Source organism: Chiroxiphia lanceolata, chromosome 2 (assembly GCF_009829145.1).
Source record: "Chiroxiphia lanceolata isolate bChiLan1 chromosome 2, bChiLan1.pri, whole genome shotgun sequence".
In the NCBI taxonomy this organism is placed as follows: domain Eukaryota; kingdom Metazoa; phylum Chordata; class Aves; order Passeriformes; family Pipridae; genus Chiroxiphia; species Chiroxiphia lanceolata.
The window spans coordinates 88831028-88844544 of NC_045638.1; the positions used below are offsets into that span (position 1 = coordinate 88831028).

At 46.1% G+C, this 13517-nt stretch overlaps 1 protein-coding gene across 1 annotated transcript in view; it reads left to right on the forward strand.

The window, feature by feature from the left end:
* The window catches only part of GAB2 (GRB2 associated binding protein 2), a 91726-nt gene extending 79855 nt beyond the window's left edge, over positions 1 to 11871 (forward strand). Inside the window, 6 exon segments of the mRNA XM_032679125.1 lie at positions 304 to 398; positions 1137 to 1419; positions 2415 to 2505; positions 3821 to 3923; positions 4776 to 4901; positions 7060 to 11871. Coding sequence (XP_032535016.1) covers positions 304 to 398; positions 1137 to 1419; positions 2415 to 2505; positions 3821 to 3923; positions 4776 to 4901; positions 7060 to 7203 — 842 coding nt within the window. The 3' untranslated portion in view covers positions 7204 to 11871.
* The last annotated feature ends 1646 nt before the right edge of the window (positions 11872 to 13517 follow it).

The following is a 13517-nucleotide window of genomic DNA, read 5'->3' on the forward strand; positions in this document are numbered from 1 at the left end:
GCTCTCCCTTAAACCAGTTTTGTTACCATGATGTACCTTATCTGACATCTTTACCCCTGGGATTTTGCAGTACTTTGATGGAACCGGGTTAGGTCCACACAGCATGTGCAGTTGTGGTGATGCATCAGAGGGATGCTAATTGGGAAGGAGCATAGCAGAGAGTCTGTGACAGACTAAAGACCATGTCTTCTCATCAGCATCTGAATCAACAAAACAGATATTGTCCTCACAGTGCCTTGTTTTCAGGGACCCCTTTTTATTGGCAGTTGTGGTGGGACACGTGCATTTGTGGTTGCATTGCAGCTTCTTCTTGCGAGACGTACGAGTACCCCCAGCACGGGGGCGGCAGTGCCATGCAGTCGGTCGAGTCCATGAACGATGGGTACAGCTCCTACCTGGTGAGTGGGACTTGGTGTTGGCCACCACACTGTAGGCACCTAGTTGCATCTTATAGATTCAGAAACAAGTTGGTTCCAGGATGGACCTCACAGTGCAGGCCTGCAGAGCTAAGTCAAGAAGGGTTTTATTAATGATTTCAGTTAAAATCATGGTGGCCTGCAGGGAACAGATGGAGTGACAGATGGACCTAACCCAGCACCACAGGCAGAGTTTTGCTTCCACACAGTGTATCTTCCTGGAGCTTTGGCCCAAAAAAAAAGTGCCTAGGAGTTTGACTTCTTCCTTAAAGCCTTGGATGCTTCTGAGTTAAATATTGACACATTGCCAGAACAGCCTCTTTTGTGCACTTTCTAAGATTTCCTGAGCTGGAAATTACATTAAAGCAGCCTTTCATATTGCATTTTAGTCATGATCAGAGCCCAGGCAAGAAAGGCTTTCCAGGTGAGCTGCATGTTTCTGCAGCTCACTCTGATCATGAGAAGATGCTCAAGTCTGGGCGATGAAGACCTTTCTCAAAACTTAGGATGTTGCAATGTCTTGGAAACAGAGAAGGTAGACCCTCTCAGTGCAAACTGATGGCCAAGGCGGGGACAGACCATCCCTTCCCTCTGTGCTTAGGTTTTAGAGCAGTTCCCCCCTCAGATGTGTATTCATTTATGACAAGATGAAGGGTTTATAGTGGGGTGGGGTTGAGCAGAGTCTGATACTTACAGCACATCCTCCCACTTGTCCCCCAGCAAACCAAGGCAGCAGTGGCCCGCTCCCACAGTACCGACTCCGAGGACAACTACGTCCCCATGAACCCTGGTTCCTCACCCCTAATCCATGCAGAGAAAGCCAACGACAATGCCCAAAACCTCTACATCCCCATGAGCCCTGGGCCACATCACTTTGACCTGGTGGGGTTGTCCTCAACCACCCTTCCTGTGCATAAAGGAGGAGCTATGGTGCAGTGTCACAGACGACTGAGTGAAATCCAGCCCCCACCAGTCAACCGCAACCTCAAACCCGACCGGAAAGGTAGGAATGGTTGTGGGAAAATCTTTACAGGAATCCTTTTGTTCTTCTCATACCTCAGACTACATCTGTCATCTTGTGCACAGTTCTGGATGGGGTGCATTTTGCTACTGCCAGCACAGTCAGACCTTCAGATCTCCCCTATCCCCTTCATCTTTCAGGAGCCTTATAGTGCAAATGCAACTTTCGTGGTGCTTGAACAGCCCATCTCAAGACCTTCCAGGCCTTTACAGGACATATATGTCACAGACAGGATCTCACCCCCTTTGCCTGCACCCCTTCCTATGCTTCACCCCAAAATCTCAGTGTTATGTTCACATGACTCAGATTTTTCCTGCTGTTTCCTACTGGTTGGTTCTAGGCAGTTCTTCCTTCAGGGCTTTCCCAGTATCCTCCAGTTCCCTCCCAGTCCCTTGCCTGACAGGTCACCAAGGAGATCCTAAGGAGGAGGGCTTTCATTGTTAGGGTGTCCACACCTAACCCCATCAACACTTTGATCAAGGGCTGAGGCTGGAGCATAGCACTCTTCTCTTCCACCTAATGAACCATCCATGATGAGAAGAGCTTTCGTGTTCCCCTGCAGATGCCCTTTCCCATTCCCTATGGGAAAACACTCCAGACAAAGGTAGTTCAGGGTCGGCAGCGTCTGGTCTTGTCCCCATCTCACAGATTTTCACAGATCCCTGATGAATGGGTTTATACTCTGGTGTTTGGGCATTTTTAGCAGATCCTCATTTCCTGGGAGGCATACTCCCTTTTTGGGACCACCCATCCATTTTAGGGTTGCAGGTCAGAGGGAGAAATTCGCTGTTTTCTCTCCTGGCGTAAATGAGTGCAGGGATTTTGGCTGGAGATATTTGTCATCAGCAAGAGGGCTGGTTGGCTGATTAGCAGAATGGGAAGTAATCAACCATTTTTTGGGGACCCTCTCATGCCAATCATGGATGCTGAATTCTAGGAACATGCTGCCTCTGAATAAAGTCTTTTCTCTCCCCCAGCAAAGCCATCACCATTGGACCTGAGGAACAACACTGTCATCGATGAGCTTCCCTTCAAATCGCCAGTCACAAAATCCTGGTCCAGGCCAACGTGAGTAATGGTTGGGGGATGAATTCGTGCTCTGATTCAACAGCAGCTGTCTGGTCTTGCTCTCACTGGTGTCCACGTGTAGCCAATCTGTCACCTCTGTCATAGGTTCCCCACATCACAGCTGGTGGCAGAAAGATAAAATTATTTAGGTTGGGATTTCACATGAAAGCCCAGCATGTGGCTGAGGCCAGCATGTGGCTGAGCAGCTAATTAAGATCCCTTGAAGACATTTCCTGTTTCTGGGATCTGACGACTTCTGGAGAGCTATGGATCTCACATTGGACCTGTGGTCCACTACGACTCATGACCCAGCTGAGCCAGATCAACTCAGCAACACTGGAGGTGTGGGGCATGATTTCACATCCAGCTATCCCCCCAAAAGCCCCACTGTAGTCTCAAAACATAGGGTGACACTCTTGGGGTCTGACCAAGACGTGCTTTGATTGCCTTGAAAGCAAAGCCTAGCCCAAAGGAAGTCTGCAAAATTAAACCAAAGCTCCTCAGAGCTATGTCTGCCGGCCAAAAATAACAGGATTCGCACAATTTCAGCTCTGCTGCTAATTCACGGTCTGATGTTGTCCAGTGAAAGGCAGAAGCAAAGCTTGGCTGCTATGACTTCTCTAATAAATTGGATTGTGTGGAGACTGACTGCAGGGCATGAGCGCTGTGTGCTGAAATCACTGCACTGGGAAGCGGCGAGAAGGGTTTGATTGACAAGACGTCCGACCCTGGAGAAGCTAATGGATTTTTCCCTTATCAGCTAATCATATGACCCTGCTTTACTGAAAGGCAACGAATAGCTTTTTAAGACACACGCTTTAATGCCAGACATTGATTTCATTATTTTGTTTGGTATAATTAGATTTGGCCAATTGAAAGCAAGACAATTCCTTGGAGGATTTGTTTTCCAGCAAAAAATTTGGATAGGGCCCTGTACAGTAAACAAATCCTGTAGCTGTGGTAAGGCTGGAGGTGAGAGGCTTCACCAAGGCTGGCTCTGCATCTTCCAAAACTAAATGTTTCCTGTGAGATAAAAGAGTTCATGGAGCCTGGTTTGTGTAGGTGATAGCAGGAGAGTTACAGGTACATAGCAAGCAAAAAATTGTAGAAAGAAAAGAAATGGGAAGACCAAACCCAGTGATTTCCAACTCATGGAAAGGATGGGTTGGAGAACCTCAATTCCACCAGCTCTTCTTCATGCCCAGTCCCCAGACTGGAGTATGGTAATGTTTGTAGGCATCAAAAGCTGCCCTTCTTGGCAATGAACAAGCAGCCCCTGACACCATGGATAACACACCGACCCTTGTCCTTACAGCCAGACGTTCAACACGGGCTCTCTGCAGTACTGCCGCCCTGTCTCCTCCCAGAGCATCACCAGCACTGACTCAGGAGACAGCGAGGAGAACTATGTGGCGATGGTAAGGGCCCCACAGCTAAGATAGATGGTCCTGGCAGGACACACACATTCCGCAGCTCTGCAAACGCATTCCTAGCTCATGACATGGAAGTGCTCAGATAGGACTGTGTGATGTCCATCCTGACATACATCCCTGCATGCACAAAACAGTGTGCTTCCTTCTGAAAATGACATGTCCCGTTGGGGTTTTAAATGTATATGAGAGCAGAAACATATATCATCTACTTTGCCAGGAATTAAGAGGGGATAAAAATGTATAAGAACTGTCAGGGTGTATTTTCCTAATTGAAGTTGATTTTTTTCAATTTTTTTTCCCCCTAATATCTACTGACATTGTATTTGTGTGGAGGGCAGGGGCTATCAGAGCAGCAACAGGGAGTGGCACTGCTTACAGGGAGGGGATTTTGTCTCTCTTGGTGGAGCTGCTGATTTAAGCATATTTTGGAGGTTATGTAACTCATGAGGTAGAGGAAATCAGTGCTCTGTGTAGCATGGTTGTGATTAGCGAAGATCTCAGAGCTGGCCTGGCCTCACTGAGGTGTGGTTCCTGGGACATGCTAAAGCCCACATCTGTTATCAAGCATGTGAATAAAATCAGCACAAAGGCAGAAGAACTGCTCCAATACATGAAATCAAGAACATGAGCTTGAAATATTTGTTAGCACAACATACAACATATGTAGTCCCCCAGCAGTTCTACACACCCTGTTCCCAGAGACGAGTGACCCAATATCCAGGCTCTTTATTAATAAAGTGCCACCAAGGCGCTTTGCTGCCAGATTTGTCTTAATTCCCTTTTTTCTTTATTCCCATTTTAATCCTCATTATCTCTCCTGTCTCTTCCCTGCATTAGCAAAATCCCATTTCTGCTTCTCCTGTTCCTAGTGGTACCAACAGCCCAGCACCTAAAAAGAGTTCGGGGAGTGTGGATTACTTGGCCCTGGACTTCCAGCCAAGCTCACCAGGGCCACACAGAAAGGTATGGGGGATTTTATAAACTTGTGATTAAAAGTGATGCATTTTTAAGGAGTTCTATGCATACTGACAGTAGCATGGTCCAAAGTCCTGGACCGTGATCTCGAGACTCTCTCATGATCAGAGAGCTGGAGCACCTCTGCTGTGGAGACAGGCTGAGAGAGGTGGAATTGTTCAGCCTGGGTAAAAAAAAAGCTCCAGGGAGACTTTAGAGCTCATTCCAGTACCTAAAGGGGCTCCAGGAGAGCTGGAGAGGGACTTTTGACAAAGGCATGGAGTAATAGGACAAGGGGGAATGGCTCCAAACTGATAGAGGGTAGATTTAGATTAGATATTAGGCAGAAATTTTTTACTGTGGTGAGGCACTGGCACAAGATGCCCTGAGAAGCTGTGGATGGCCCATCCCTGAAAGTGTGCAAGGCCAGGTTGGATGGGGCTTTGAGCAACTTGGTCTAGTGGAAGGTGCCCCTGCCCATGGTGTGGTTGAAACTAGATGATCTTTAAGGTCCCTTCCAACCCAAACCATTCTATAATCCACTGCTGTATTTACTCTAGGTTAGACTCAGTGTCTCTTGCATGTCTGTAGCCCTGCTGGAAGTGTCACCATAAGCATGGATGTGCTGATGAGACCAGAAATTCAGCTGGAGATTGTATTCAAAAGCTGTCAGGAGGTATCCCCAAGAAGTACCAGAAGTTTTTTTTCCTCCTTCAGAGCAACACATCCTCCAAAACTAGACTTGGGTTTTCCACCTGAAAGTATCTGAAATGCTTTCAGAACCTTATTCAGAAAATGCTGGGAACCTGTCTGCTGCCAGTCAGGTGCTTTCAAAGGGTGTCATTTGGGCAGGAAAAGCACAAACTACTTTCAAAAAAAAACTCTGACCTTTAAAAGTTAAATAATGTTGAGCTGATCAAGCCATTGCCTGGTGAGGAAGAGCTGTGGGGAGAAGATGGGTCAGGAATGGGTTACTTCTGTCAAGTGTCATATGGAAATGTGGAAAGGGAAGCTCCTAAAGACACAGATGTTGGTGACTTTTCTCCAGGTTCATACACAGGGGAAACAAACACCATCTTAAAGCAAATCATAGGAAAACAGGGCAATGAAGTATCTCAGGACATCCACATATCCAAAGGAAGCTATGTCTCCTGAGGTGATAAACAAGACCTAAAAGTCTCGTGAAGGTTTCACGTGCAAGGCCATACACCAAGATGAAGAGGACACCCAGAGGTGACAGAGTGGGCTGGGCAGGGAACAAAGGCAGGTCCTGCTGTATGCCATCCTGAGCAAACTTGAAGGGGGAAGGAGAGACTGACTCAAACAAAGCAGCACCTGAGTGAGGGGACAGTGGAGGACAGGGATTGTATAAACCTTTGCGGCAACCACTTGTGAGCTGGCCTCACTTTCTCAAACACCACCTTATTTCCTAGGGAAAGCATCCCATTAAATCTTTTTATTATTTGACAGTTGTCCCTTGATGGCTTCTGTCTGCCCAGCAATATTTTTGCAAGTACTACCCATTTAAATTATATCCCATCCCGTAGAAGTGATTTTAGACCACTTAAAGACATCATCTGGTCCAGTTGCAAGCAGATGGAGGTCCTCTGAAATGCTTGTAGAGGCAGAAAAAGCTCCAGGACCTCAGAAACTATGGTAAAAAGTATCTCCTTCTTCCTTAACATGTCTCCTGGGTGAACCTGCAAACATATCTGTTGTTTTGAGAGTGAAAATGCGTTAGCGCCATAGGTGGGTAGAATCAGCAGTGCTAAAAGGGATGGAGCTGGGATTTTTATGTGTATCTGTAAGAGTTCTTGAGTTCTTTACAAAAAAAATGAGCAAAATGTAAGGCTGAATTTGCAATATCAGCAGTTAGAGAACAAAATTGCAACCAAACATCTATGTCCCAGAGTTTGTGAGAAGGTAAAGACCCAGGTGCTGTTTCTGCCCTTCCATTGCACCAGTCTCATGCCAGCAAGAGGCAGAGCAGACTGAAATCTTTCATCCAAGTCTCTTTGGGAGGTTAGAGGGAGAGTGATGAGCTATGGAGTCTGCAAGAAAGCAGGAATGGTGCTGGTGGACTTGTGGCACCCTCAGTGCTGCTGCAGGAAGGATCAAGGGGGACAAGCAGGGAGCTGACGAGTGACCCTGTTTCTCCTCCCCACAGCCCTCCACCTCGTCAGTCGCCTCAGATGAGAAGGTTGATTATGTGCAAGTGGACAAGGAGAAGACACAGGCGCTGCAGAGCACCATGCAAGAGTGGACTGATGTGCGGCAGTCCTCGGAGCCTGCCAAGAGCGTGAAGCAGTAGTGCCTGCAGCAGGCATCAAAACAGGCCAATGTCCTGTCGGTTTTCCCCAGCTCCACTTGGGCTGGATTTCTAAGACTTGTCTGTGGAGGGAAGGGGGTCTCATTAATTTTTTTTCTCTTAAAACAAAACAAAACTTAATTTCAGGGGAAGACTTGGCGGATACTGTTTGCCAGTGATAAAGACCAACTATGTTCGGTGGCTAGTTTTGTGCTTTAGCTGCTGGATGCACTATCCAGGAATTTCAATTTAGCAATACCAGGCTTCACCCTACAACATCTTTTGCTTACAGCTATCAAAGCCACCTTGTATGTGCTAACACTGCATCATCTCTCCCTGTCTTCTTCCATACCATACCCCAAACCATGCCATGCAGGTTTGTAGCATCTCCCATGTGACATCATTCACCAGCTCTGATTTCCACTACTTATGGTTGTTCTCTTCTCTGCCTCCTCCCAATCCCAAAACTTAGCAAGAACCATTCCTTTTGAAATCACTTTTGTTGTCTGATCTCTTGTAAATAATATGCTCAAAACCTCTGAAGGCTGTTCTCCTCCTGGTCAGACAGCCCCTGTGGTTTTGGTTGGGGTTGTTAACTTTCAGGAGCTTGAGGAGTATCCACTATGTCCCGTTGAGCTAACTTAGAAGTCCAGGACTTACCCCATCATACACACACAAACATGCTGGCACATGCTCACACAAGTTTGTTGGGGTGTCTTCTGCTGATATTTTCCAGCATCTCTCAAAGTCAATGGGCTGGAGAGATTGGCTTTGGAAGCTAGAATTTAAGCCCTGACCCGCTGCCTGTCTGAAATCAATTCCTGTGAATCTGATCCCAAGAACCAAAATTTGCCCTTTGTGGCACCAAAAGAAGCCCATATAGTGAGAGTCTTACATCTGTGGCCATTGTGAGAAGCTCTGAGGGGTGCAGGGAGGCTCTGGAGACCCTGTGTATCTAGACTGGTGTAAGGATGAGTGACAAGAAGGGAGTGGAAGGCTGCTGCAAGGACTGGGAGAAGGCAGATGCAGAGGTTGGTCTTGAGTGAGGAAGTCTGGTGGAATGTTTCTCGGAAGAAAGAAGATTAATTGAAATGTTGGTTGATAGTGAGGTCACAGGCTTGGGAAGAGGCTGGTCAGGACAGTCAGAGCAAGGTGTTTCAATATTAGCTTTAACATAGCATTTTGTTTGGTTTGTGGAGGGTCCAAAAGGCTGGACTGTTTTCTCCTCATCTTCAGCAATGTTCAACACAGAAATGGGGCTTGCTGACATTAACAACCCTATGCTTTAATTATGGGTGGGAATCTGCTGTTGCCCCTTGCCAGCATCCTTAACACATCCAGGCTTTGAGATCACTCTCCAGGCAGCTGCTGGACACAGAGAGACAAGAAGGATGAGACAGTTTAATGCAGAGATAATAATTTGTGATCTCATGAAAACAGGAAGAACTTATGATTACCATGGAGCAGCCTGATTGCCAGACAGCAAGTGCTGACACGAATAAACAGGTTGACTGCAAACCGAGAGCCAAATGAAGGAAACATTAGAAAGATGAGGTAATAATGTTTATTAAATAGCTGGAGCTGTTCTTTCTGCAAGCTGAACCTCTCCCAGTACCATGAGCTCTGTGTTCCACCAACACCACCAAGTTATATTGATTATTAATGCTTAAGCGTTAACACATTTGTTTAATCTTGGTTTGAGTTTGGAAAAGGCCGGACGTGACCCACAGAGGGATGGGATACCAGCCACTTAAGGGTATGCTGGTAAAATAACTTTTGAACTTCAACACCATTTTATATTTTCTTCTTGCATGCCGTGAAAGGGAAGGATGTTAATGGAAAAGGTCTGACAACCGATTTAGGGCACTGAAATAATGAAGCAAATATCCTAATGCTCATGGTAAAATAATAATCACTAGAAGGAAAAAAAACCCAAAGGGGAAGATTTAGCACAGTCAGATGCTTTCTGAAGGTCAGGGAGTGTGTTACCGCCTTTAAGGGCCATTGCCTCCTGTTGGGGGCTTGCACACTTGCCTGGTGAGATGACGAAATGAAGACTAGAGTACTGTGTTTCTATCAGCCCTGTCATTACTGCATCTCGGTACCATGGAAGTGGGCAGGCAAGGTGGAGGCAGCAGCAGTAGTCATTTCTGATGGTGCAGGGGCTTGAAACACAGTAGGTTTGATTGAAACACAATGGGTTTGGATGCAGTTTGCTGAGTGGGTGCCCTGTGCTTCTGCACTGGGACTAGATGTATCCAGTGCCTGCTCTCACATATAATCCAAAGTGTTAATTAAGACAGAAGAGGCCTTTTGTGATACTGGAGAGACTAGGCCTTTTTTTTCTCCATGTTTCACAAGTGTCTGTATTTGTTCACGGGGCAAGCACTGGCATGGGATAGCACTTTTCCCAGGCTCAGATCCCCTGTTTTAATGATTTGCTCTCATGAGCATCACCGGTAACTGGCCCATTGCATTTGGCAGACCAAGGACCAAAACAGCCCAAAAGTAGCTATTTTAAAACTGCTGGTTGCTCATCCCTCTCCACTTTGCAGTGAAGTCTGTGTTTGCACAGAAACAGATACATTTCTCCAATTTTTTTCCCCTGCTATGCACCAAGCAAACAGCACCTCCAAACTGAGTAGCAGCCCACAGACTCTATGCCCTATAGACGTGACTGTATCAACCCCTCCTGAAAGCTGTTAAGTAATCAATGGCTTCAGTGGAAATAGTCATCTGTAACGATTGCTGAGCTGATTACAGCAGTCCCTGATGATTAATGTTTGTGTAGTATTTAGTCTTAAACCATATTGAAAAGCAGCTGCTTTAATTACACGGACTGCCAAGAACTTTGTCCTGAAGGCATTGAATTTGTCACATCCACTCTATACTTGGATGCTCAAGTATGACTGACTCTTTTGTTAGAAATAGGTATTTTAGGAAGCTGAGAACATTGCAAATTATTCATTTTAATTGCAATTAAAATGGCTTGAGCCTTCATGTCAGAGCCTGCTCTACAGCTCTGTGGTCCCATTCAGAAAAGGGATGTGTTTGCATGTGTGTGGCAGGACAAGCATCATGACCTCAATTATTTACTTTTTATGAAGCACCAGGGCCATGGCTCAAAGCTTTCCCCAAGCTTTAAAATTTCTAAGCTGTTGGGTTTAAAAGCAAAAGTCTCCAAAAGTGTGTATCCCTTGCTGTAAGTCTGCAACTGCTGCTCACAGTTCTTCTGTCTGGTGAGTTCTGTGAGCTGCCTTGGAGTTGATTTGCTCTGAACTGACATTTGAGTGTTTAGTGTGAAATACATTTCTAGCTCTAAATGGATGCCAGGTTTAGGCTTAGTCTCAAGTTGGAGAAAGAAAATACATGTGAATGCAGACTTTGCCAGGGCAAAGCTGAGAGTCTGGCAGATAAGGCTAAATACAGAGCCAGAACCAAAGGTAGCTAAGGCTTGGGTTGATGGGGGCTAACTAGGATAGATTTGGACATTGGGCCACCAGCCACTCACAAGGCTGATGTATGGGGAAACATGTGGTTGGAAGGAGAGAAGGCAGGGGAGTTTGCCAGCATGGCCTAAGTCTTAGTCCTCACCATGTGCTCCTTTGGCATGAGTCTCGAATCAGGTATATAGAGATTTGGGGGCTTTTACTCAGTAAAAGCCATGCACTGGTGGGAGGGGAGCTCCCACCACTCTCGGGACTTACCCAGGGCATTTCACTTTCAGTGGGTGAGTGCCTGACAATGTGATGCCTCAGTGCTCTGGCTTTCAGGGATCTCTGGTCCATTCATCCAACTCTGAGATGGGCAGGAGGAACCCTACAAGAAATGTGGTGGGGACCAGTATGTGCTGGGAGACACCTTGCTGTGGGGCTCCCATGAGCTGTTCATGGGGCAGCAGTGCCATGGCTTCACAAGTTGTCCTACGAAGTACTATCTTCATTCTTGGAGCTTTTCAGGACCAGTCTGGGTCAACCCCATAGCTGACCCTGCTTGGAGCAAGGGGTGAGACTAGAGACATCTCTTCCACCCTGAGATCCTGTGCTGCTGGGGTTGAGTGGAGACTCCTCCATGTGAGGAAAGGGGCCAAAAGTGTTGCTTAGAACCCTATAACATCCAAAACTGGGACAGGGCCACTTCTTCTGTGAAGCCATGAAGCCAACTGTCAAAGAAAACAGCTCAACCTCTAAGGCCATATGCACCAGCAAGAGGAACTAATGCATACTGGGGCCATCCCTTGCACCTGGCAAAGGGCTGGCTGGCCCAGACCAAGTTATCCAGGACACAGACACACAGTCCAAGCAACCGGAAGACAGCTTGAACCTATAAATTTTTTATGCTAGAGACTAACCCAGAACCCTCAGCAGCTCCATGCCAGCTCCTACACCCTGGCATCCCAGTCCTTTGAGCATACCAGGAAGAATTGGCTTGTTTTGGCTACACATTGATCATGGTTCCTTGGGAGGGGTAGAGCTATGCCCAGGTCTTTCTTATGTGGTGTAGACTTCAGTAGGAAGATGTTAAAATAGTTCCCAGGTCCTGTCTGATCTTTTTGGCCTAGGAGGTGAGTAAGAGAATGGTTTTCTCAAGTTATGCTTGCATTGTGTTGATGTTTTCCCACCTGATGATGTAATAGTTCCATTCTATGTAAAAGTTGACACTCACCCACACAATGTGCCCCATTGAAGGGATGCTGGCTGGATGAGATGAGTACAGTGGGGCTGTGATTATGGAGAAGCCCTACTTGTAATGGGAAGGGGGAAGAGCAAAGCCTCACCCCTGACACCAGTCAGAGAACATGCATGGACATCAAAGAACTGTCAAGAAAATCAGAGGGACCAGTCCAGCATCAATTCACAAGGGCCAATAAACCAATAGGCCCCTGGTGAATCTGTGTGCCTCTCTTCTCTGCTTAACCTGTCCACATGGATGCAATGATCTTGTAGCTGTTAATGAGGTTCTTGCAGGTAGAGATGTGCACCTTTTGGTCATGATTTCTCCTTGGTGTCCCATCATTGTAGTCACAATTTTATCTCCTTGTTCACAACTCCTAGTGTTGTACTGTTGATTGGGTTGTTAATTCAGTAGTTGATATGTAGCAAGGTGTCACTAAACAGCTATCCCCCTTCCAACCCATGGCCAGCTGGTCCTTTTGGACGTGATGGTTGAAGGACATCACAGAGAGAGGAAGGGAGCAGGACCCTGGGCTCCACAGGGAGCCTGTTGATGAGTTCCGTAGGGTTAGGATCAAACCTTTAGAGTAGTTATATCCCACTCAATCTAGCCCTTGGCAAAGTCAGCATATCCCCACTGACTTTGGGCATCATTGCGTGGGAACATGCCACGCAATGCAGCCAAATTAGGGTAGTTTTCTCCATGTGTCTCTTAACCTGCTGCGAGGAGGGGTCGGAGCCCCAGCTGTGAAGCTGTTGCATTGGCAGCCAATTCGCAGGGACGTTTTGTGTGTTTCAAAGCCTATGACTGTTCTTAAAGAGGAGTATTTTTAATTTTTTGATTTCCATTTGTAGAAGGAAGAAAAAGAGTAATTTGTGGCAAACTGTACAGTATGTGTCTTCTTGTGGTGTCACTGTTTGAATGGTTATTAAGTTTTCAAATCACTGTGGACAGCTAATCACTTAAGTTATTAATTTATTCTTCAGGGGTTTGTCGTTTGGTTTTTTTAAAGGTAATTTGAAACAATTATTTATCCTGTAAATCGGTCTTGAGTGAAGCATAGATAATACTTTTTTTGCTGTTAATAAACATGGTACATGCCTGACGTGAAGGTGATCTCATTTTTAAGTACTGTATATGCAACGGGAAAGCAATGGGAAAATAAAAGAATGATAATTAAAAGACATCTCTCACTTGTGATTCCCAGCATGGATTCAGAGTGGGGAGAGAAGGGGGGAATTCATGAGAAGAGCAGATCAAGTTCAATTATGTAGCACCTTTAAAGCTTTCAGAGCATCTTCTCAGCATGTCACCAAGAGTCTCTTACAGCTTCAAGTTGTCCTATCTGGGTAATGAGGACCTTTAGGATGCAGCTAGGGGGTTTTCTGATACCAGAACCCAAACCATGTGCAGAGTAAGGACAAGTGCTGCCTTCTGCACCCATCAGCAGCTCGACATCTGTGAGCCCCAAATCACCCATAGAACATAAGCACAAGGACAAATTCTTTCTCCAGAGTTAAAAGTTCAACCTTCTCCTTCAAGGCACTTATATATACTTTTTCTAAAAAAAAAAAAGACAACTGTGGAAAGATATGTCCATAAGCACAGCCCCTGTAACACCCTTTTTAGACGAGCAGCATCAC